Below are 21,686 nucleotides of genomic sequence, written 5' to 3'. Positions count from 1 at the left end.
TTCTATCTTTTGATAAACACTATAGTAACCTAATTTTATACTTTACTTCATTATTCTATTTACACCACAAACTTGAAAGTTCTAAATGCATGTGGCGCTAGAACACTTTTCAATTTAGTTAAATCCAATCGATTGTAATTTTACCTCTTACTCTTTCAAACTGAAATTAGAATTGTCTGCTTCTGTTAAATGAAAATTCAGTGTGAAATTGAGGATGAAATTGAATTTTCCATTTTCATTTGACAGAAATAGACAATTATATCTATATTATTTCAGTAAATTGAAAAGGTGTGCCAACGAGCTAATAGTTTTTAAATTAAAAACCATTTGAACATTTTTTTTTATGATCTTCGGTCCTCATTAGGCTTTAATGCGAACATTGTTAGGCTTTGTTTAAAATGTATTTAAACAAATTTGGCATGGAAAAATTAACACTTGGATGAAATATAGTCGTACAGTCTCTGAAAATTTAGTTTTCAATTATATTTTTTTACAATGAAGAATAAATCATTTCATTTGAATGCCTGATTGAATGCGAGCATAAGATGTATCTCGTTTTTTCGTATATACGTATAATTTCACAAAAAAAATTAATGTAAGAATATTGCAAAAACAAAAAAAAAACAGTACCCGGATAAACTAAGTGGGAGTTGCTGCCAAATGCGTTTTATACGAGAGTGTGATGTTTTCCGAGATTTTCTTAATTATTCATGTGCAGAAGCGTAAAAAGAACCAGTTGAAAATGTCAATACAAATTTTTGACAAGAAAAATAATGACAATTCAGTAAATTATCTTCGCTTTTAGTTATGGTTCTAAGTGTTTAAAATATTTCTTTTAAAGATATAAATCAGCATTTCGGGATTCTTTTAAGTTTTTGTTTTTATAATGGAATAATGAAAATCTAGCCCTTTATCGGTTCGAACGTTTGGACATTAGATTTAAGTGTGTTTTCAGCATAACCTGCTTTTAAAATTGAAAATACAGTGCCCCCTCTCTAATCCGGATCGGCGTAATCCGGACGAGTTCTCGACAATTACATTTAAAATAATTTTGAGGTTATATGCATGTGTGTTCTGCAATGAAAATTAATAATCCTGTGATGTTTTTGTTTTAATAGCATAGAATTCTGATTATGTTTTTTTTATTCTTCTGTAAAACTTTCATTCTAATTCTGCAAAAAAACAAATCAAAATAAATCCTATATTATATTTTCGAGATGGTGAAAAAATTCAAAAATTACGTCCGGATAACGAAGCGGACATACGTCATTTTGTTTTCCAATCATCCAAATAAAAAAATGAGCATTGTAATTTATAATTGTTTTATAATAGAGTCTTTCAAATCTAAATCTTTCAAATACGAACGTCGCGTCGGCCGGTTGAATTCCAAATGTCAATTGTGCGATTCTGTTAAAAAATCGTATCGTGGATGTTTAAAAATCATATTTTTGTGCGGCTTCTTGAATATTTATATATGATTGCAAAAAGAAAATGAATTATGTCAGTACGAAGGCTTCTGAGAAAGCACGGGCATTTAATCGTTAGATTTGAAAAAAATCGTTCGAATTGGGATAGGTGAGAAATATCAAGATACCCCCCGAGTGTTCGAATTTAGAAGACTCTACTGTATCTGAGAAAGAGAGGGATGTGACTTTTGGTTACATGAAATTTTTCTGACCTAAAAGGTGTGTCAGAACCAATAATTTGGAAAATATCGTTCGAACTTGGAAAGTCAGAAATGTCATTCATACCACCCGCCCGAAGCGTTCGAATTTAGAAGACTCTACTGTATTTATCATATCAAGACGTCAGCTAGTGATATTCTTTAGTACTGGGTAGTGTACAACTTAATCCTATAAAGTTATCCTACAAATCCAGATAATTTGGAACGAAACCTACATTTTTCACCAAATCTAGAAATTTATCCAACTCTGTCAAAAAAAAAAAATATGAATCAAATTTTTCCAGGAAAATCTGGGGAATAATGGAGCAAGTCTGAGTGGTTAAGCAAGGTAAAAGAGAATCTACCAAGCAGTACTCGCTCCATTTCATTTAGTTGCAGCATTTCTTGGTGCTTGATGCGAATGTATCAGCATAGAGATAAACTCCAAGTGCACCATGGGGCGGAATGGCAAAGTGGATGTAAAATTTAATTTTTATTTCATGGAATTTTTCTCAGTCGTACCTGTATTCGAGGTGGTGAAGAGGAATCTCTCGGTGAAATCACTCCAACCAAAGCGATTTCTGCAACAAGCAACAAGACAATTTAAGATTTCTTTTTTTTTTTCGTTGGCGGGTGTAAGAAAAATTACCAATATAGTGTCTGGGAAAAACCACAAAACATAGTACAATTGAGTTGAAGGTGTTTTTGAGGGTGCATGAAGGGATGGTGGATGGAAAAAAATGGGCAAGTGGGGAGAATAATAAATTATATGCACTTTTGCAGACGATATGGAGCATTCGGAGGATGTTTTCGTACTCTTACCATATTCCTTATATCCTCAAGGGAGGATGGTGGTGGGAGTGGTGGGAATTGTGTGGATTTTAGCACAACGATTGTTTCCTCTTGAGAACCCCCAGGACACCCTCTTGAGGTGGCAAAAATTCTCACTGTATTTGTTTTTAAATAACCAAACCCTGTGAGGACCCATATCTCAGGATGAAAAGGGAGGTTATATAAATTTATTGTGGTAAACACTTTTTGGGCATTTACTCCTGACACTCCATTGCAATCCAGAGAAAGCTTTCGGCGGGGGCAGAGGAAAGTGCATGTTAGCTCGCTTGGAGAAAGCTTTGGGTAAATATTAAGAGCAAACCCATTTACTCAAGAGAGAAAGTATAACATACGAGAATGTTTGTCTCTCTGATTTTTTTCTCTTTATAGGGTAAAGTTATAGATTATGGCCATATAATGTTTATAATTTTCTAGAACTTTACACAACAACTATATGTACATTAGATTCTTGCTAATTTTATTCTCTTAAGAGTCAAAAAAACACCTATTGGCATTTTAAGAACTCGGTCATGACCTATTGACGCCTTATTTTATATCATTTGGGATACGAAATTTGAACATCTATACTTACATGAAAATGTAGATTTATGAAAAATCATCATGTTAAACCTGCATTTTACGAGATTATTAAATAAAATTTACTATTTTGACGCAATTGCCAATAAGTGTTTCCTCGAGAACAGGTGTTCTTTCAACCTTAATATATGGCTATTTTTTTTAACCCTTTTACGACGAAACACTTTTTACGGATTGAAAATCAACAATAAAAATTAAACTTGTAAGCCCTGATGGGGCTCACTGAAGTAATATAAACTTATTAAGGGAAAATGGGGAACTGAAGGTGCCACCCATCTTTCAACTTCCTTGGAGTGAACCGTCCACGGCGACTCATGCTCACTCACTGAAGTGCAGGGACAGCTGACATGAACAAAAGCCCCAGCAACCTTCAGCACCCGCCTAGGGATGTTGGGTGGGGTGTGTCATAGGAATGAAGGATTGGGATTGGTGGGTTTGGCCGTCGACTGGGTTAACAATTGTCGAATGGGCCATACGCTCTACAAACTGGGAAACATAATCAATAATAAGTCTTACATCTAACCTTGGAAAGTGCAACAGAGTCTGATTTGATGTATTTTGTGCTTCTATGAACGATAGGGACAAAAATAGCCCAAAAAATTAAGTAATTTTTCTGACAATACCAATGAATAATATTTTTCGCTTTAATGAAAAATATTACGTATGAGTATTGTAGTTTTTATTGCCAAAAGGGTTTCGCTTAAAAAATATTAGAAGTATAAAAAATAAATAAAATCAATTATGAATTTGAGAATTTAAAAATTCGCCATTTTTGAGCTTAAATATTTACTACATAGCAAATACCTAGAGACTTGTAAAGAATATTCTAGATTCCTTCAACCTTCTACTTTACAATTATGTACAGACATAAGAAAAATATAACTTTAGATAGTCAGAAAAATTATTTTCTTTATGGAACACCGGTGTTCCAATCGTCCTTAAAGGGTTAAGTAGGGCTGCTGTAACATTAAAATAAATTCATGTTTGTTGAAGGAAATAATTCAAACTTATCTCCAGTGAATTTTGAGTTATTGCATTTTGTTAGTTTCTATTTCGAATCGTCTATTCTACATTCTTTAAAAAGAATTAACTTAATTTTAATAGAATAATGCATAAATATTTCTATTCATCTCTTGTTAATTTTATTTTGTCGTCTAATGCAAATAAATATTTAAAACAAAATGAAAATTACAGGTGAAAAATGCTCATATTAGCAGTAGTGACCATAATTTAAGGCACCACTCTATCATCCAAACGACTGTAAACTTATCTTATAGCACTTCTATGATATTTTTTCTGTGTTTCACAACCCGCTTTCAGCATGAGCTTGCGGCTCTCGAAATTAAAAACTATGTACTTAAATTACACAACTACCCCAAGTTCACTTTCAATTCCCCACGTTATCATTTGCAACGACGACGTGTACCCCAACTCTACTTATGAAATGTGAGTCAACTGGACAGAAAAAAATGGTTGGGGTTTTGTTTGCTTTGGAGGATGAGTAAATGGAATGTCGGAGAGGTTGTGGGAAAATAAGCTGAGAGGGTAAAGTTCGCGACTTACCTTGATTGCACTTTGGCTTCATACTGTTGATCTGGATCAAGATTTCTTATCACGTAGCTCATTCCTTGAGTGTAGTGCTTTGATTGTGGAACAGCAGCAAGAAGAATGTCTCGCCACTCATTTTTACCCCAATGGATGGCATTCCCATACCCAGCATGGTAGTTAAAGGTATCATACGCCGGACTAGGTGGTTGGTCCTGCTAATAAAATTATGACCTTAGCAAGATTCTCGGATATTGATTTTCCATTCATAACTAACCGGAATGAATGGTGACCTCAGCTTGGGTCCATACATTTGATGACCCTGGTCCTGGCTTGAAAATATTGGTTTGTAGTAGAGCTTGTACTCTTCAATTGGCGTGAAGCAGTCCACGGTCCAAGAGATGTTGTACTTGTCTCTCCATTGACTAATTGGAGCAGACCTAAAAGTGGCCACATTGGGCTTCCCAGTCAACATGATACTCTTACGACTCTTGCCTAGTTGATTGTCAGCGACACAGGAGAAATTTCCAAAGTCCATGGCGTGCACCTTACGAATAATCAGGGTGTGTCTGGCACCCCTAGCCTCTGTAATCATTCGGTCTGTTTGGTCGATTTGCATTGTGTCCTTAAACCACATTACCTATGCCCCCCGCACAGAAAATAAAATTCAAGTAAATTTTTGATTGATATGAGTCCAGGATTTGGGAGTCAGAAAGTCATGGGTTCGCATTAATTACCTCCGGTTGAGCTTCACCGTGAACAATACACACGAGTGCCGCCTCCTGACCCTCGCCTGAGAACACAACCTGCCGCTCTACGGATATCTCAGGTGGATCTAAAACATTCAAACAATACTGTGCCAATTATTTGCGCCTCACTCTCAACAATAACAAGGCAATTAAGACATCAAAACTACCCCCCATCTACACATGATTCATTAAAATATTATATTGTATTAATAAGTATTTCATGCACACACGAAGCACATTCACATACAAACACACCTGAGTATAAATTGTGTGGTAAACGAAAATTAATGAGATGGAATTTGTGTGACGGGGCAAGCTGGAACGTACCCATTATCGGTTCGTTGGTGGCAACATGCAACGTCGAGTTCTAGAACATTAGGGGATGGGTTGTCCACCCACTAAAGGCATAGGGTTAGCAGTGATTCACCCACCAAGTCTGGATTTGAAGGGCATTACCATCGCAGAGATTAGTGCCTTCAGAGTCAGAATTTTGCCAATGGACAAAGGAATTGGTGCAACAATTCTGATACGTAAATTTTAGTCTCTGGAATTTTAACTGTGCACCTATAAATTATTTGTCTGTTAAAATTGGAACAAATCCCTACATTAAAAATTATGTCCAATCCTTAAGAAGGTAGATAATTAATGTTAGGGTAAGTGTGCCAAATTCCGGCCAGCTTGCAATTTCGGCCACCTTTTTTGTTCCTCGAATTTCCATGAATTTTTAGATTTTATGTACTCTAGAGATTATACAATGCAAAAGAATAACGAAAAATGTAGCTTCGACAAACGAGATGACGTGAAAAAGATATTGGAAGAATTCCTGAAGGGCAAGGAACTATGAGAATGAAGGTGGCCGAAATAGGGCACCAAAGCTATGTCTATATTTTTATTCATTTTAAAATGTATTAAGAATGATTTTTGAGTAAATAAAGACGGTAAACTCTTTACAAGGTTCCAAGCAACAGTCTTACAAAAGAAAAAATAAAAGAAATCAATTTGTATTTAAAATAATTACATTTCAAACTTGAGACTTTGATGCTTGCGTGCAACTATGCCGAAATTTGGCACATTTACCCTATATTCTTTCAGAAACTATATTTTTAGAATTTATTATCTATATCAAAAGAATTCTTTAGATCTTACAAAACGATCTAAAGAATTTACCCGTCGATATGATTAGATTTCAAAACCAAATATCGGAATCTCTAACAAATGATAGCGGGAGATACTACTTTTGGGAATTCTCTTTGAATTTGCAGGATAAGATAGGTTAAGTTACTTGTTTGATGTATTTCTATTTTCTCATAAAAAATACTCAAAAAAAAACTAATTTTGATATGTTTATACTACAGACGGAATACAGTACTATTTAAGATTTTCAATTTTATATTTTTATTCTAGTGCCATTTTAAGAACTCTCGCCTAAATGTAGAAATTATTGACGGTATGAAACATCAAATTTAGCAAATTCAAAATATGAATATTTTCTAGAAGATCCTTGATCTTTGATCTCTGATCTTTGATGTCCTAAACGTTCTAAATACAACTCTTCGGTACGCCTTGTGTTTTTTTATTAAAAGGTGCCAAAAAACTTATCTCAGTAGGAAAATCTTGAAATGACTTTAAGAAATAATGTTATAAAATGGTCTATGTGGTATATTGTACATAGAAACAATACTTATAATATTGCCTTATGGAAAAAAAAAACATTGAAATGATCGGAATAGTTCTATTGTATTTGATATTCATTCATCTTTTTTCTATTACCTAATTCTTAGCCTATTATATATATGGCTAATTAATATTAAAAGAAAAAATTGAAATGTACATAAATTTAAATATAAAAAGAAATAATTTTCAAAAGAACCTAATAAAATATATCATTTTATTTTTAATACAGTTTGTAAGACATAAGTTTTCTGGCCGCTGGCCAATTTGGTCAAGTTCCTTTCGAATGGACTTAAATGAACTTATATCTGAACAAGCAACCTCTTCAAACATAACGATGTTCCGATATCTGATCAGTAAATCACACCCCAAAATTGACTTTACGTGTACACAGCATCCTTCTAAATTTCGTTTTATAGTAACATCTTTAGGTTTTCTTACAACCATTTAAACTGTCTGGATTTGGAACAACGAGAAATTATGACTTCTTTTGTCAAAGTTTCCACCCACTATAAGGCTCGTGAATGCCTAAAGAACCATTAGGCATTTTATGTATATGGCTAAGGCCGGAAATCATGCTTTTTACTACTGGGCACATTATGTGGAATACGTAAAATTCTCGACCCTTTTCACGCATAATTCTTAGCCCCCTTTGGTCAAAGGGGTGGTCATCTGCGGGTAAATCGTCGCATTTACTTAATTTACACCCACTGCCTTCCTTTTGTTTATACTGAGCTCACCCATTTGCCACTTGCACGCTCACCTACTGGACACGCGATATGCTAACCAGGTGCTGAAAGGTTCTTATGCGAATGGAAGTTTGCCCAAAAGCCTGTTCGTGCGTGGTTCTGGGATATTAAGGGTGAGAGGGAGACCTTTCAAGACACTTCGAGGGAGGAAATGTGACCCGATAGAGACAGGAAAAGTAATTTACTTTGGTCATTTTCAATTTTCTCTCAATTTATCCATAATTTAATAACTGTTGGTTCTACTCTGCGTCTATTTTTGGGAAATATGTTCACAGAAGCTATACCTGTAGTTAAGGCATTTGATCGCATTTCGATTGATGTAAATTGACGGTAGAGTATTAACATGAAATTGTGGGGTTTAATTCTGCAATCAAAGTGATTATTAATCTGAGTGAGTTTATTTTTGCTTTTGCAGTCAAAGCATGGGGAGGCATCAAAGGGTTTCGCCCCTTACTGATTGAGTCCTCTGACCTCGTCACTTTACTTGGCTTCTATAACCTTCTGAGAACTCAATGTATCGCTCAACAGTCTGGGAGTCAAAGCAGAGACCATTTAACGAGCGAGTTGAGGACTAAACGTTGCGTAGTTGTGTACAATTTAGTTGAGGGAGTTAAACTAAATTGAAGCCAGTTGGCAGAAGTAGAAAATAAAGGCTGTGGGAGAGGCTTTTAATGTGACCGCCTGACCACGAACTCCCCCAGTACATAACACCATGGGGCTTTCACACCCAACTTTCTGTTCCAATTTTCCTCGCCTTCACCACTCCCCTAACCCCTCAGTGCGAATTCTCGGGATTGTTATTTGTGTTCGCTATTAAGCTAGGAAAACTCGGTTCCAATGATACACTTAAAAGGACATAATTCAGCTACAATTTATTATTATACACATCAAATATTTGAGCATTACTTTTGCGAATGAGGGGCTTCTTTGTATTGGAGCTTATGCATGTTTGGATGTGTGTGCATTTGGCTAATGAGAATGGCAAACAAATATGTATACCACCCCTCAGAAACTGCCCTACATTGATGCCTCCAACACCCATTTTGCCTATTTTATGTCCGCTCTCCCGCCGAAAGCTCGCAAAACGTAAGCCGCATTGTGCGACACAATTTCCCCAAAAGCACTCCCTCTTTTCCCCGTATCCACACAAAACCCGCAAAACAGGGAGAACCACAAAAATTGTTATATTTAATCGAAAAAAATATTGATATATAAGATCGACTGAAAATTTGCAGAGTGCTCGAATTTACAAAAATGCAAGCATTAGGGTGTCAAGGACTGTAATTCATTTAGTTTTTGCACAATTATCAATTTTATAGTTTTTATTTGTTGATATTTATTTATTGACTTATGCCCAACGCACAATAACTTCTGTTTTGTAAATATGTTTTTGACATTTCAATGAGAGTGAATGAAAAACCGATCTAGTCATCTTGCTCTCTCTCATAGAAAATTTTGAAGACATGTTTACAAACAAAAGTCATTGTGCGTTGGGCATTATAAATCGAATAAAAAATCGTGGAAAAATTTAATCATGTTACGGGGAGAGTTTTGATGATGTTTTGTAAAAAAAAAATAACCCAAATAAAATTAGCACGAAAAGTGGTTGCATTTTTCTGTATTTAAGCTATTGGAAATTTAGCTGCAGTGAAGAATTTTATAGACGAAAATTAAGATTTCAATTACAGATTGATTAGCAATTAGATCTGGTTGAGGCAGGAAAAGCTCTTGGGAACTGTAAGGGAAATCCTAATATTTTCCCTCGGATGTAATAATTCGGTTCACTTTAATTATATCTGAGTTAATCCTTGTATTCAAGAATAAAAACAATATTAAATTTATTGCTTAGCTATAGAGTTAAGTATTATTGTTATTATTAATCGCATTGAGATATTTTTATCATATTTGGATCTAAATAGTCCCGTAAAGACTCAGTTTTCTTTTTTGTACACTGAGAGAAATCCGAAAAAGTTAAAATAACATTCCGGAAATGTTAATTTTACCCTGCAGTATTGATCCAAAAACGGTGTAAATATTACCCTTTTTAAGTGTATTATGGGTTAAAGTTACCCTTCTTTCATGTTGATTTTACCCTTAAAAGGTGTAAAATTAACATTAAAAAATGTTGATATATTTTTACATCCAAAAAGTGTAAAGTTATGACGAAAAAAAGTTAATCGCAGCCTCTTTTTTTCTCAGTGTATCCTTTATGGTGCTGCAATCGCTTTTACTGCAGGCACATTTTTTTACCCCTTCCCTTAAACGATATTTCCGAATGCAAAGACAATGCATAAGGTAAAAATTTCTACTATGTCATATCTGTAGTGAAAGAATCTGCCAAATCCATATTATAGACCGGTCAGGAGCGCCTCTTTGTAGTGTGGATACTTATTTTGTGCTTCCGGAGTTGTTGGGCAAATGCGATGCATTATATAACGTTTTTATTAGGGGGAGATGGGGCGGTTTTGAGCTGTGGGGCTAGATTGATATACGACTTTTTCGCCTATTTCAAAATCAAGCTGGTCCTTACAATAATTTTATTTAGATCCACAATTATTTTGTAAATTCGAATCATGTTAAAATCCAGTTTTCATTAGAAATATGCCAAAAAAAACACATAGGGGAGACCGGGGTACCTATAGCCAGGGATAGAATTAGTCAGTGGATTTTTCTCGTTTTTCTTAATATGTACATCGAGCAAAGTATTTTTTTAAAGAAAGTAGGAACACATCCCCATATTACCAAAAATATTTATAACTCTGATTTAGTTATCCTACAATTTAGAAGCATTTTTATAAAATGGGTACAAAATTGTAATTTTGAAATTACAGTTTTTGGATCAGCATTTGATTTTCTGAGTTTCTAGTCAAGATTTCATAGTTTCATCTCGTTTCTGGTTTAATAAACCTAATTAAAAAATATTTTTCTCTTGGAAAATAATTATCCACTTTTTATATAAGATGATAAACACTGAAACAGCCCTCGGGGCAGTTGTAGTCACTCTTTCGTGGCGGGCTAAAACTATCAATGATTTTTCACTAGTGCATGGATAATTACTAATAATAATAATTACTAATACATGGGACCTTGACTATTGTGCCACTATCCCCAGAGTTAAATATACTAAAACAATAATATTAGGAAATCTGAACTTAGGGTGGAATTACCAGTTCTCGCCAGTGCCCCACTTCTCGCCACTTACATTGAAATCGGTATTTTTCGCAATTTATGAAATAAATGAGTCGCAATTTTTTTGTATTGTTTCTGCTTCTACGCATAGAATCGAAAAATAATAAATAATTATTCGTTTTGGATTCACGATTTTGATCACTTTTTAGAGCAATATTTTAAGCAAGTGCATCGAATCCAACATCTCTTACCAAATGTACTAAGTGTCGTCAAATTTTCATCAGGCCAAAAATACCTATTTGGGTAAATAATTTGTCTATTGAATATTTAATTGCACTTGTGGAATACATAAAATTTGTATTTAGTCAATTAATATTTCATTTTATATTATTTTTGTATAAAAATGAGGCATGGCGAGAAGTGGTAATATTCTGGAATTGATTTTACCACCTGTCGCCATATCTTTTCAATAGGCGACGCTAACTTCACTTCGTACATTCTCAGTTGTCAAATCTGCATTCTTTACTTTCTGCAAAAGCCCCATAATTTGATTTCTCAAATAAAAGTGAAGAAAAATCATTTAAAGAGAGTAATAATAAAGTGATCACAAGGAAAGAGAAATGGTGAATGTATTCTTTTCATAGCATTGCCTAAAATAACCGAGTGTGGTCCTTTTCAAGTGGGTGGCGAGAAGTGGTTACAAATTTTACAAAACTGGCGAAAAGTGGTAAAAAGTGGCGACGAAATGGTTTTTTTTGCATTATTAATAAAAATCAGTTTTTTAAGTAGTCCAGCGTTATGTTCTAGGATTATTGTTTTCACGTATCTAAAGCCAATACATCTAAGTAACTTTGTGTCAAATTTGACTTATCTTGTAACAAGGATTCAAAAGTTATGATTAAATGAATTTAATTTTTTCCTAAACATGGCGATAGCCGGTTATTCCACCCTATGCAAAAGAGGTTATTGAATTTATGAAGTCCAAATGTAAAACCGTTCGATCGAAAAACGAAAAACCAAACAGATCAGAACACAGATCGGAAAACGAAAAATATGCAAATACCGAAGCGTAGTAAGGTAAAGTACCCTTTATTCGACCGGTTCCTCTATTCGACCGGTAGATTTATTTATTCAATTTAATTATTTTTCCTATAATATTTTGTGTATGATCTAACATTAATAGGTCAATTATTCTTTAAATAATACGAATCAGTGACAAATTCATAGAAATTGATGAAATTCACCATCAAATATTCAAAAATTGACCCACCGGTCGAATAGAGGAACCCGGTCGAGTAAGGGTACTTTACCTTACTTCAAATATCAGTATCTATAAACGTATATTTTGAATTATACTTCATCACAAGAAGTATAGTGATATATTTAAGTGATCATTCGATAATATAACTTGAACTCAAAGTTTTTAGAGTTATATTTTTGTCTCTTCAAGTTAGAACATTAAAAAAAGTATTCGTGCTTTTGGTACTGTACAAATTCAGTGATTCATCCTATTCTCTCCCAAATGTTCACAATTGTTCGTCTATGGATGAAAAATTATTATTTGACAATTGTTGCAATAAAGTTTGGAATAAAATGTGTAATGCAAACTGCTGGGTGAGTGGAGTGTAGAGTATAAAATGTGATTTATTGGCAATAAACAATTTTATTGTCATACGCGAAGTAAATTTCAGCAATTTTACAAAACATAAAACCAATCACTGTAATTCGAGCAATATCGTTGTTTGTTTGTCCCACTGGGACCTATCACATTTTTTTTTGCAAAAATTGGCCCCCATGTTCAAATACTGTGGACGGAGCTTTTCAATCACAAAGCTTATTGTAATGTACAGCTATCAGCCAAAAAAAGCTTTTTTAAGCTTACAAAAACCCTACAAGAGAAAATAAACTCAATGTTGGACAATTATGTGGAATATGCGTGGAAAATTAATTAAAACAACTCCCGTCAATTGCCGATAAAATGTATGTCAATTGGAAGCTTTTGTGCGGATGCCATTAATCTAGTGTGCAAAATCAGCTAAATTTAATAACTTCCGGAAAAGCTGTCTATTGGACGGAAGTGCGAGAATTTGTTTGGGGATTGGGAAAGCACATTTGTCATATCAGGTTGACCATAAATCAACTTCACAATGTTTTCTAAGAAGAAGCGGAAGGAAACTTTTATCGAGTTGTGTCTGCTTTTTTTGGCGAAAGCTTTCAGCCTCTTTGCAACCAAGAAAACTGCCCTTTTTTCTTCCAATGACCTCCGCCAGGGGAAATTCTGGGTCATCTGGTAGAAGCAGAAGGATGGTAAGAAGAGGACGAAATTGGCGAGAAAAACACCGATGTGTCCCAGAGATTTTCATTTAGAACCATGACACGATGGTGGCCTAATTCGAAAATGGCACCATGGGTAGGCTTAAGAGGGATACTTTGATGTCGAGAGGGAGATGAGACTTAAAGGAAACAGTGTCTGTGAGACTATTTTCTCAAGATTGTTTTTTGGGCCTTCGTTTCCCATCCCAAGTGACAATGCGGTTGATAACTTCTTTTACCCTAGAAAATTTTATAAAAAGAAATCCAAGAAAGGTGAGAGTATTCCACTGCAAAGTCACTTTAAGTTCTGAAATTATTTACTTAATTTTGAATATGTTGGTTAATGAAAATATCTCATACAACGGAAATGAGAATTTCAAAAATTTATGAACCCGACAGTAAATCAATATCATATTAGCAGATAAAGTGTGATAATTAGAGACGAATTATATCGAATAGAGATTATATTGATTATAGTAGCATACAATACAAGTATAAAGATCATTAGTTTGTGGAAATTTTGATCATAAATTTGAAAGTTCACTCTAATTTAATACTTTGTATATTTTTGGTTTATAAATACTTATTATAGTAAATTGTATTTGATTTTTATCGTCTCATAACCAATAATAATAATAATAACAATTAAATATATCATGTGAAATGTTATTCTAGTAGGGGAAAGTGTAGGGGTAGAATTAGATACAGTTGCATGTTATACTTTGTTTTAGAAGAAAAATATTGACTAAAACCTCTGTTTCTATTGCGTGACAAACTTTCTCCTTATTTATTTTAGTTTTCATTTTTTTTCAATCTAAGTCAATTGTAGTACAAAGATTTGCAAAATGATCCAAATTATGGTAGTAAAACTATTGCTTGAAATCCCTGGTAATCTCCAGGTGCAATTGGAGAATTTGTTCAGGAATTTTCTATGAGTTCATGAACATTTTCCGTATAATGAGAACACTCGAGAAAATCTTCCAACAAATTCTTGCTTAAAACAAAATAATGTACTAATGGCAAATTGAATTGGTGAAGGTGTATGACTTGCATAAAGACGACAGGAATCTGAATATATAATATTAAATTATTTATAATAAGCCTCCACCTCTTGGGGGCGATACTCTGTGCATTGCAATTCACCCCGAAGAGTAATATTAATTTGCATATTTTGTCTGCTCTCGGTTTCTCTTGATTTGTCTCTATGGGGGCCCCTTAATAAGGGGATGCTCTTTAGCATGAGATACACACATCCCGCAAAATATCCATATAAGTGAACTTTTGTTCTGTGCGGCAAATGAAGAATGCACGAAGACGAGATACAATCAGCATAAATATTCAGTCAGCACTACAATAGTGTAAACACAACCGATACAAATGTTGAGCATGTGAAACAAGAGAATTTGTGGTGAAATGTAATTATTTTCACACTCATACTAATTGCAAAATTCCATGTACACTGTGTCTGATTGTTAATCCCCATTCTTTAGACTAGCGATATTGAGAACGGACATGCAAGTTTCATCGAAGACTATCTGAATGTTCAAAAAATTTATGGGTTTCTCACTAGAGATGCCATGAATATAGCACAACCGAAGACTCCTCCTCGCTCAAAGAAAGTCGTTAAAAAAACTTTTATTCACGACTTTGATACTTAAAAAAATAACCTAAAGTGCAGAGCTGAAAATTGAAAAACTAATTGCAATGTGATTCAGGCGAACCATTTGGACGCAAACGAAAATTCAATTCAAATAATATTTTTGAATAAAACTCGAAATAAATTTATACTACCTAACCACACTTAAAATATGGAATTAGGTTAATTAAAAAAATTGTTACTTGAATTATATTACGAGAAAGGTGAGTGTTACTGCTTGAAAGAAAAGAGAGAGCAGTTATATAATCCAGTTTTTACCTGAGATTCTTTATTTTTATTTTGTGACACAGCTAGTGGCCAAACGGTAAGCGATATTGACTTCCGGTCTTCGACAACCCCTTCCCATAATTTACCATTATCTAGAACTGTTGTAGAATGGGATAGTCGATGGTGCGGTGGTGAAACTGAACTTGCGATTTTAAGGGGTGTGCGACGCTATATCGGAAGGACATATTGTCCTACAAAACTCAGCTCATTATCCAGGATAGCCCGTTCCTTTTATCCCGCCTGCACAAACCCTCCAAAACCATGTCTTTTGGTTTATTTAGAAAACACCTCCTAAATTTTTCTTTTCATTTTCCAAATTGGAAGTAGTCAAGGTGAATATTTTTAGTCCTTAGACACCTATGTTCGACAAACATTTTGATATCGAATTTTCGAAAGTCAATGTTTAACCACTTTGGAGAGGCTATTTTTCAACCAATTTGCTTGATTTCGGATTTTTTTCGAACGCTCTTGATATTTCTAACACGATTGCATCGGACTTAATCGGTCATAAATAAGGCAACGTATAGGGGCAGTTTAATGCATGCATTACTTTCGAAAATACGGAAAATACACATATTTGAGATGTTTAGTGATTATCTAGAAATTGTGCTATATATTTTAGATAGCAAATATCCAAGAGAATATAACTGGGTTTAACTTTATTTGAATATGGTTCAAATTCCTTTGGAAAATGAGCCTTAAAAAAGAGTGCAAGTGCATGAAACTGCCCCGCCTTTCCCTACTGCTCTCTCTGTAGAGTTCAAACAGTAAAACATACAAATAAATATAAATTCTTTCAAAATTGAAAAAAAATCACATAAATCCGTAAGAGTCTTCACACATTGGGAGCAATATTTTTAAAGAATTTTCGACGAATATTACAAAGAAATTGCTTGTACTAAAGAAGAATTTGTTCGGGACACAAGGGGTATGTTAAAACTCCACCAAAAAGAAATTTTTTGATGAAAATTGCTCCCATATAGAGGCTCTATTGGATATTTGATACATTTATTAAACGTTTATTGAGGTAAATCTTGCTGTTTTTGTAGAAATTCTAGATGCAATCGAAAATTATTTTATATTCCAATTTTAAATAAACCTAATGTGGTTTTTATGGTTTTGCTTCCGAAACGGTTAGGTATTGAATAAAAAAATACAAATCCAAAAACGTGAAATAAATCGAAAATCTTTAAATTTTTTTATTGCACAAAGCCAATTGATTAGATTCTTGGTGAAAATTTTTCATTCCTATAAGAGGAACGACCTTTTAAAAAAATACGTTATACGTAATTATTGTAAATGTGAATTTGTATATAAATGTTGTTGAGGTTTCTGAGCTTGATTAGTTGAGAGAGTTGTAGCTAATTTCATAATACAGAATGTCAATAAATTTAATGTATATTAATTTGTAGTGTTGCTTGCGTGTGTTATAAGCAGGAGACCTCATTAGGAATCTGCATAAACAATTACTAAATTGTAAATATATTTGTGGTGTGCAGTGGAAATGCCCCAGAGACATGCAAGAAATTGATTAAGTATGTCATGCAGAATTTTCCAGTCGTACGTATTCACCCCATGCAGCTCTTTGAGTAGAATTTTCACAAAGAGATTAAAGTGATAAGACTCACAGAGGACGTGTAAATTAATTTGGCTGGAAGCTGAGTGCCCAACACCATTGGATGCTGTGCAGATGTAGATTCCGCCTTTGTGTCGATCCATATTCTCAATTACGTATGTTGGTGAGACGAATTTTTCCTCACCTGAAAGTGGTAAAGTGCTGTAGTTGTTTGTTGGAAGGCTTGTTTCCCAGATGGAGGATTTTCTCACCATTTGGGAGGACATTGTTCTTCCTCGTCCACGTGATGTTGGGGGTGGGATTTCCTGTGGCGGAACACTCAAGACGCACCGGAGAACCCTTCTTCACCTGCAAATGTCCTCCGGATGTTACATGATGAATTTTCGGTGGAACTGTAACGAGATTTTCAGGAGACAAAGGTGAGAAGCACGTGAGAGGGATTTTATTAATGGACTACCCCTACTAATTGATTCAGTTTTTGGGACTGGTGGGAAGGGAGTTGGAAAATCCTGGGTAGGGGGGTGTACAACACGTCGTAAGTGACACCCCAAAAGGAGCTCAGTATTAATCATTGAATGTGTAGTTGGAGTGTATTTTAATTGAAATTCACTCGTGTATCTTCTTAATTGACCAATTTTCCGAGCTCCAGATGACACCATTCGTGCTGATGAAGTACCTTCCTAGTGTTAGTAAATGTGGTGGACTTCTTGAGAGGGAAGTGCGGCATCCGGAGATACTTTAAGTCTATGGGGAGGTGAAATTGTCGAGCTCCATAAAGTAAGATTAAAACGATTAAACTTTTATCACATTTGTGTGCAAAAGGAGAGTCCCTCAAGTCCCGGAAGGTAGATTTCTTGCCATGTTCAACGATCTGTCCTCAGTGGCGTTTATTGTGCGCTATAATAACTTTTCTCTCTTTTGGTGGAGGAATGGGGAGACGACATTCCGCCAACTTATAAAACTGATAAGGGTCACATAAAGTGTTTCATCGTTTAATCACACATCTTCTACCCTGCCTTCATACTTTTTCCCACGGGGCAGTGCATTTAAATCATTTGGAGATTCGCGCGCTTTTACAGCACCCACAATGCGGGACCTCCGTCCGCGTGCCCTGTTCCGTAAATGGAGTGTTAATGAGCTTCAATTCACATAAACTATGAGATTTATGCAATTCCTCCCATTCTTCTTCCTATTTCCAAGATCATTCTAATTAGTTAAAGTTCAGTCCTCAGGCTAAAAAAAAAAACTCACTTTAAGAGCTTTAAAAGCTCTCAGGTCACAAATTTACACAAAAATTAAATGTTTGTCCTGAAAATGTGATAATTCGTATTTGAAGAAAAGTTTATACAGCCCAAAACATGCAATTCAAATTACATACCACCCTACTCCGCATTATTGTCACGAAGGGGTTTTGCGAATGAGGTTTTAGTGTATAGTGTTGGGTTCTGAGGAAATTGACGCATGTTTTCATGACCCAAAAGTTATGTCACAAGAATCCTCATCCGCAGGACATTAAAATTTTGCACTGGAGATATGTATTTCACGATAATGTTTTGAAGGGTGGGCGGTTTGTGTTAGTGAAAATTCTTTGGGGATTGTACAATGATCAAGGGGTTAGTTATCCAGCATTAATTGTGCTTAAGATTCATTGTCAAAGTTTGTTGTGACTAAGGCTATTTCTTAATGGATATTTTTGGAAAACTTCTCCCAAAGAAAATCTTAACAATTGGTCTGTTGAAGTCTGTCTATTTACTGCAGATAATTTATAATATTAAATTATTTTAGAGAAAATTATCCTAAAAGTTTTCAAATATATCTGAATATGAAATATTATAACGAAATTTTATGCACAGTAAAAGAACTGGAACTAAAATATAAAAATAATCGAATGGCGTCAGAATTTGGGAATTCGGTCTTTTTTCTTTCTTCAATTTATTTTTTAGTCGACGTTTTGGTTCTACATAGTCAGGACCTTCTTTAGGCCATCAAAAACTTGGGAAAACAATTGTCGAAATTGTTAATTACACTTCTTTTGAATACTTTCGCTACTCTATCCTGGGCTGAAATGATAACTTTTCGACACTATCGAATCGATAATATCGATAAATCTATATCTGTTAGACTAATTGATTCTCGACTTTTTACGCATTGTTGGGCCATTTATTGTGACATTCTTAAAATAATATGACTGCTAATAAATATCTATATTGGCTACAAGAAGTGCAGCTGTCGTTTAGGGCAGAATCACATTGACAATAAAATGCTCATCCGTATTTTGTTAATTTACGCATTTACATTGCAATTCTTACGCAAATTATCCATTACCGTATTACCTTATCTCATACTCGGTGGCACTAGATTATTATTAATCGTATCGAGATATTTATTACAAGGTAATCATTTTTTACAATGTCATATCCCGTGATGGAAGAATCTGCGAAGTCCATTGTAGACCGCCCAGGAGCGCCTTCCCGTAGTGTGGTGAATGCTTCTTCCATGCTCCCGGAATTGTTGGGCGAGGCGGTGCATTTTTATTACGTTATATCACAGTGAAAATGTCTTTTTCTAAACATTCAGATCTTTGCACTGGGTGGGACTCGAACTCACAACAGTGAATCGAGCCGGGGAATCGATCCGCCCAAGAGCCAACGGTCTTGCCTATTGCGCCACTGATTCCCCGGCACTAGATGAAAATATTACAAGAAAATTGAATGAATAAAACGAAAATTCGAGCAAAAAAACTGTAAGAGAAAATAATCGTACAGTTTTTTTGCCCACCGTTTATCGGATTTTCGTTTTATTTCTTTAATTTTCTTATATTATTTTCACCAAGTGCCACCGAGTATGAGATAAGGTAATACGGTAATGGATAATTTGCGTAAGAATTGCAATGAAAATGCTTAAATTAAAAAAACACAGTGAGGATTTTACTGTCAATGTGATTCTGCCCCTAAATTTATCAAAACCGACAGTCGATAGATAGATAATTAATTTAATAGATAATTCATTAAAAAAAAATAGAAAAAAAATTAATTGTTCGAAGATTGAGTCGTCCGAAGGTAGCGCGCTTTCTCACATTTGGAGTAAAAGGTTAAACACAGTTTAATATGAATAAAAAATTAATTCAAAGTGAAATAAAAATATCTCTCTTTTACTTCCATATAGCCATATATATTCCATATACATAAAATAAGAATAAGGACAGAGGCTTCTTAAATGGATCCAATAAGCTTAATTTACCAATGGATTCAGTTTTAAATTTTAAAATAGAAACAAGTAAAAAGAGAGAGAAATATCTCAATTAAATTCCATTTCAAATTTATTGTGAATGAGTGCTATTCAACAGAATTCTTTGCCCCACATTAGTCGAATATAAAGTAGCAACACTAACAAAAAAGAATTCAGACTAGTATGAAGACCAAAATGGAAAATAAAATTTATTTAAAGTTCAATTCAATTTTGTTAAATGCTATTGGAATTGAATTCACAAATAAAATTCATGTGAATAAACTGAAATTTCGTTTAGTTAATCTTAAATTGATTGAAATTGATTTCAAAAGTTTAAAAATCAATCAATTTAAGCATTTGAATTGCTGATTGACCAACCCTTTTGGGGATAGGATGATAGTTCACAATGGAGTTAAGTAACAGTCAATGATACATTACTTAGAATCTCAACATGGTGTGTAATCTCTCGAGGATCTAGCGTGGCAATTTGGCAGATGTAGTCTCCAGCATCTTGGGGTACGGCATCCTTGATTTGCAACGTGTATCCATTCACTAATCGTACTCTGGGGTCGGGTGTGACTTTGACTGTGCCCGCAGTTAGTATGGCTATTCCACGTTTCCATGCCAGGACGTATGTACCTGTAAAATGCTTTTCTATGTTAGTGCCTGAGCTGAATCTCGACCTAGGAGCATGAACTTGTGCTAGAGAGAGGGCGTGTGGAAGGGGTGGGTGTTAATGTGCTGAAATGTAATAACTATGGGGATAGTTGAAAATTACAAAAGGGCTCTAATGAATATTCCAAGGGACAGTGGTGCAGTAATTCAGAGACCTCGGAACATTAAACATTGCCACAGAATGAGCCAAAGAACTTTCCTTTGAATGTCCTTCTTTTGACTTTCTTCATCACTTCCAACATAAGATAGCCATTCAACCCACCCGAGCTTTAAGTATTGAATTGGCATGTTTCTCCAGCTCAAGCTCACGTTTTCGTGTCTTCATGTGAAATCCTCCCCACTCAGAACTGTGGGTGGGTTTGTGCAGTACTCCATCTCCATTTATATTACGTGAAGAAGAGCAAGATGAAATGTTGAAGAGGAGCTTGGGATGGAAGTCGGAGTTGGGAGTGAATGCAATAAATGTCAAGGACCTCAGTAGAATCTTTCAATCACCTTGTTTCGACATCTCACAACATATTTCATCCCGAGATAACGCTCCTGGCAATTGATCGTCCAACAAAATTATTGCATGTCGAACATTTATTTTGCACACGTGTGCCACTTTGGTAAGAAAATACAATTTTTCTGCATTAACCTCATTATTGTTATTTTTTCTGGGCTTAAAGCAATTTCATAGACACTTTTCCATTAAGTTATTTCAATATGAAGATAAATGTGGGGTAAAATTGAGACATGTGAAGGTTTCAGTGAGGTCTTTGAGTACAAAATATTTGCTCTTTGCTATTCCAAGAATGGTGTCAGGATTTTAAGTAGTATTTCCAGTTTACTAACCAACATTTTTTCTCGCTTAAGCAACATTCTTAGGTTCCTTGGAAGATGTGTAAAAGGAATTGTATGAAAAAATTGAAAATGTTGTTGGTATATATAAAATTTATATCGATTTATTTACATCATCACACAATTTTTAATCACAAAATATAATTGAATATTGCGATTGGGAATGGATTTTATTGAAGCTTGCAATGATCGTAAC

General features: G+C 34.6%; 1 protein-coding gene across 7 annotated transcripts in view; it reads right to left on the bottom strand.

Annotated features, from left to right (window-relative positions):
• Positions 1-21,686, bottom strand: part of LOC129797993 (limbic system-associated membrane protein-like) — a 79,119-nt gene that overhangs the window by 6,923 nt on the left and 50,510 nt on the right. For 4 of the 7 annotated variants that reach the window (XM_055840925.1, XM_055840948.1, XM_055840932.1 and 1 more), the window contains exons 4-10: positions 20,414-20,614; positions 16,999-17,139; positions 16,800-16,931; positions 5,374-5,471; positions 4,914-5,276; positions 4,655-4,854; positions 2,186-2,244 (exon numbers count right to left, since the gene is read on the bottom strand). In XM_055840925.1, the coding sequence (XP_055696900.1) occupies positions 2,186-2,244; positions 4,655-4,854; positions 4,914-5,276; positions 5,374-5,471; positions 16,800-16,931; positions 16,999-17,139; positions 20,414-20,614 (1,194 nt within the window). The remainder of the gene's footprint in view (positions 1-2,185; positions 2,245-4,654; positions 4,855-4,913; positions 5,277-5,373; positions 5,472-16,799; positions 16,932-16,998; positions 17,140-20,413; positions 20,615-21,686) is intronic. The other 3 variants (XM_055840957.1, XM_055840973.1, XM_055840965.1) reach the window with 1 other exon arrangement.

Source organism: Phlebotomus papatasi, chromosome 1, assembly GCF_024763615.1.
Source record: "Phlebotomus papatasi isolate M1 chromosome 1, Ppap_2.1, whole genome shotgun sequence".
Classification (NCBI taxonomy): domain Eukaryota; kingdom Metazoa; phylum Arthropoda; class Insecta; order Diptera; family Psychodidae; genus Phlebotomus; species Phlebotomus papatasi.
The sequence above is the reverse complement of the archived record's forward strand: the minus strand, read 5'-3'. Positions and strand labels throughout refer to the sequence as shown.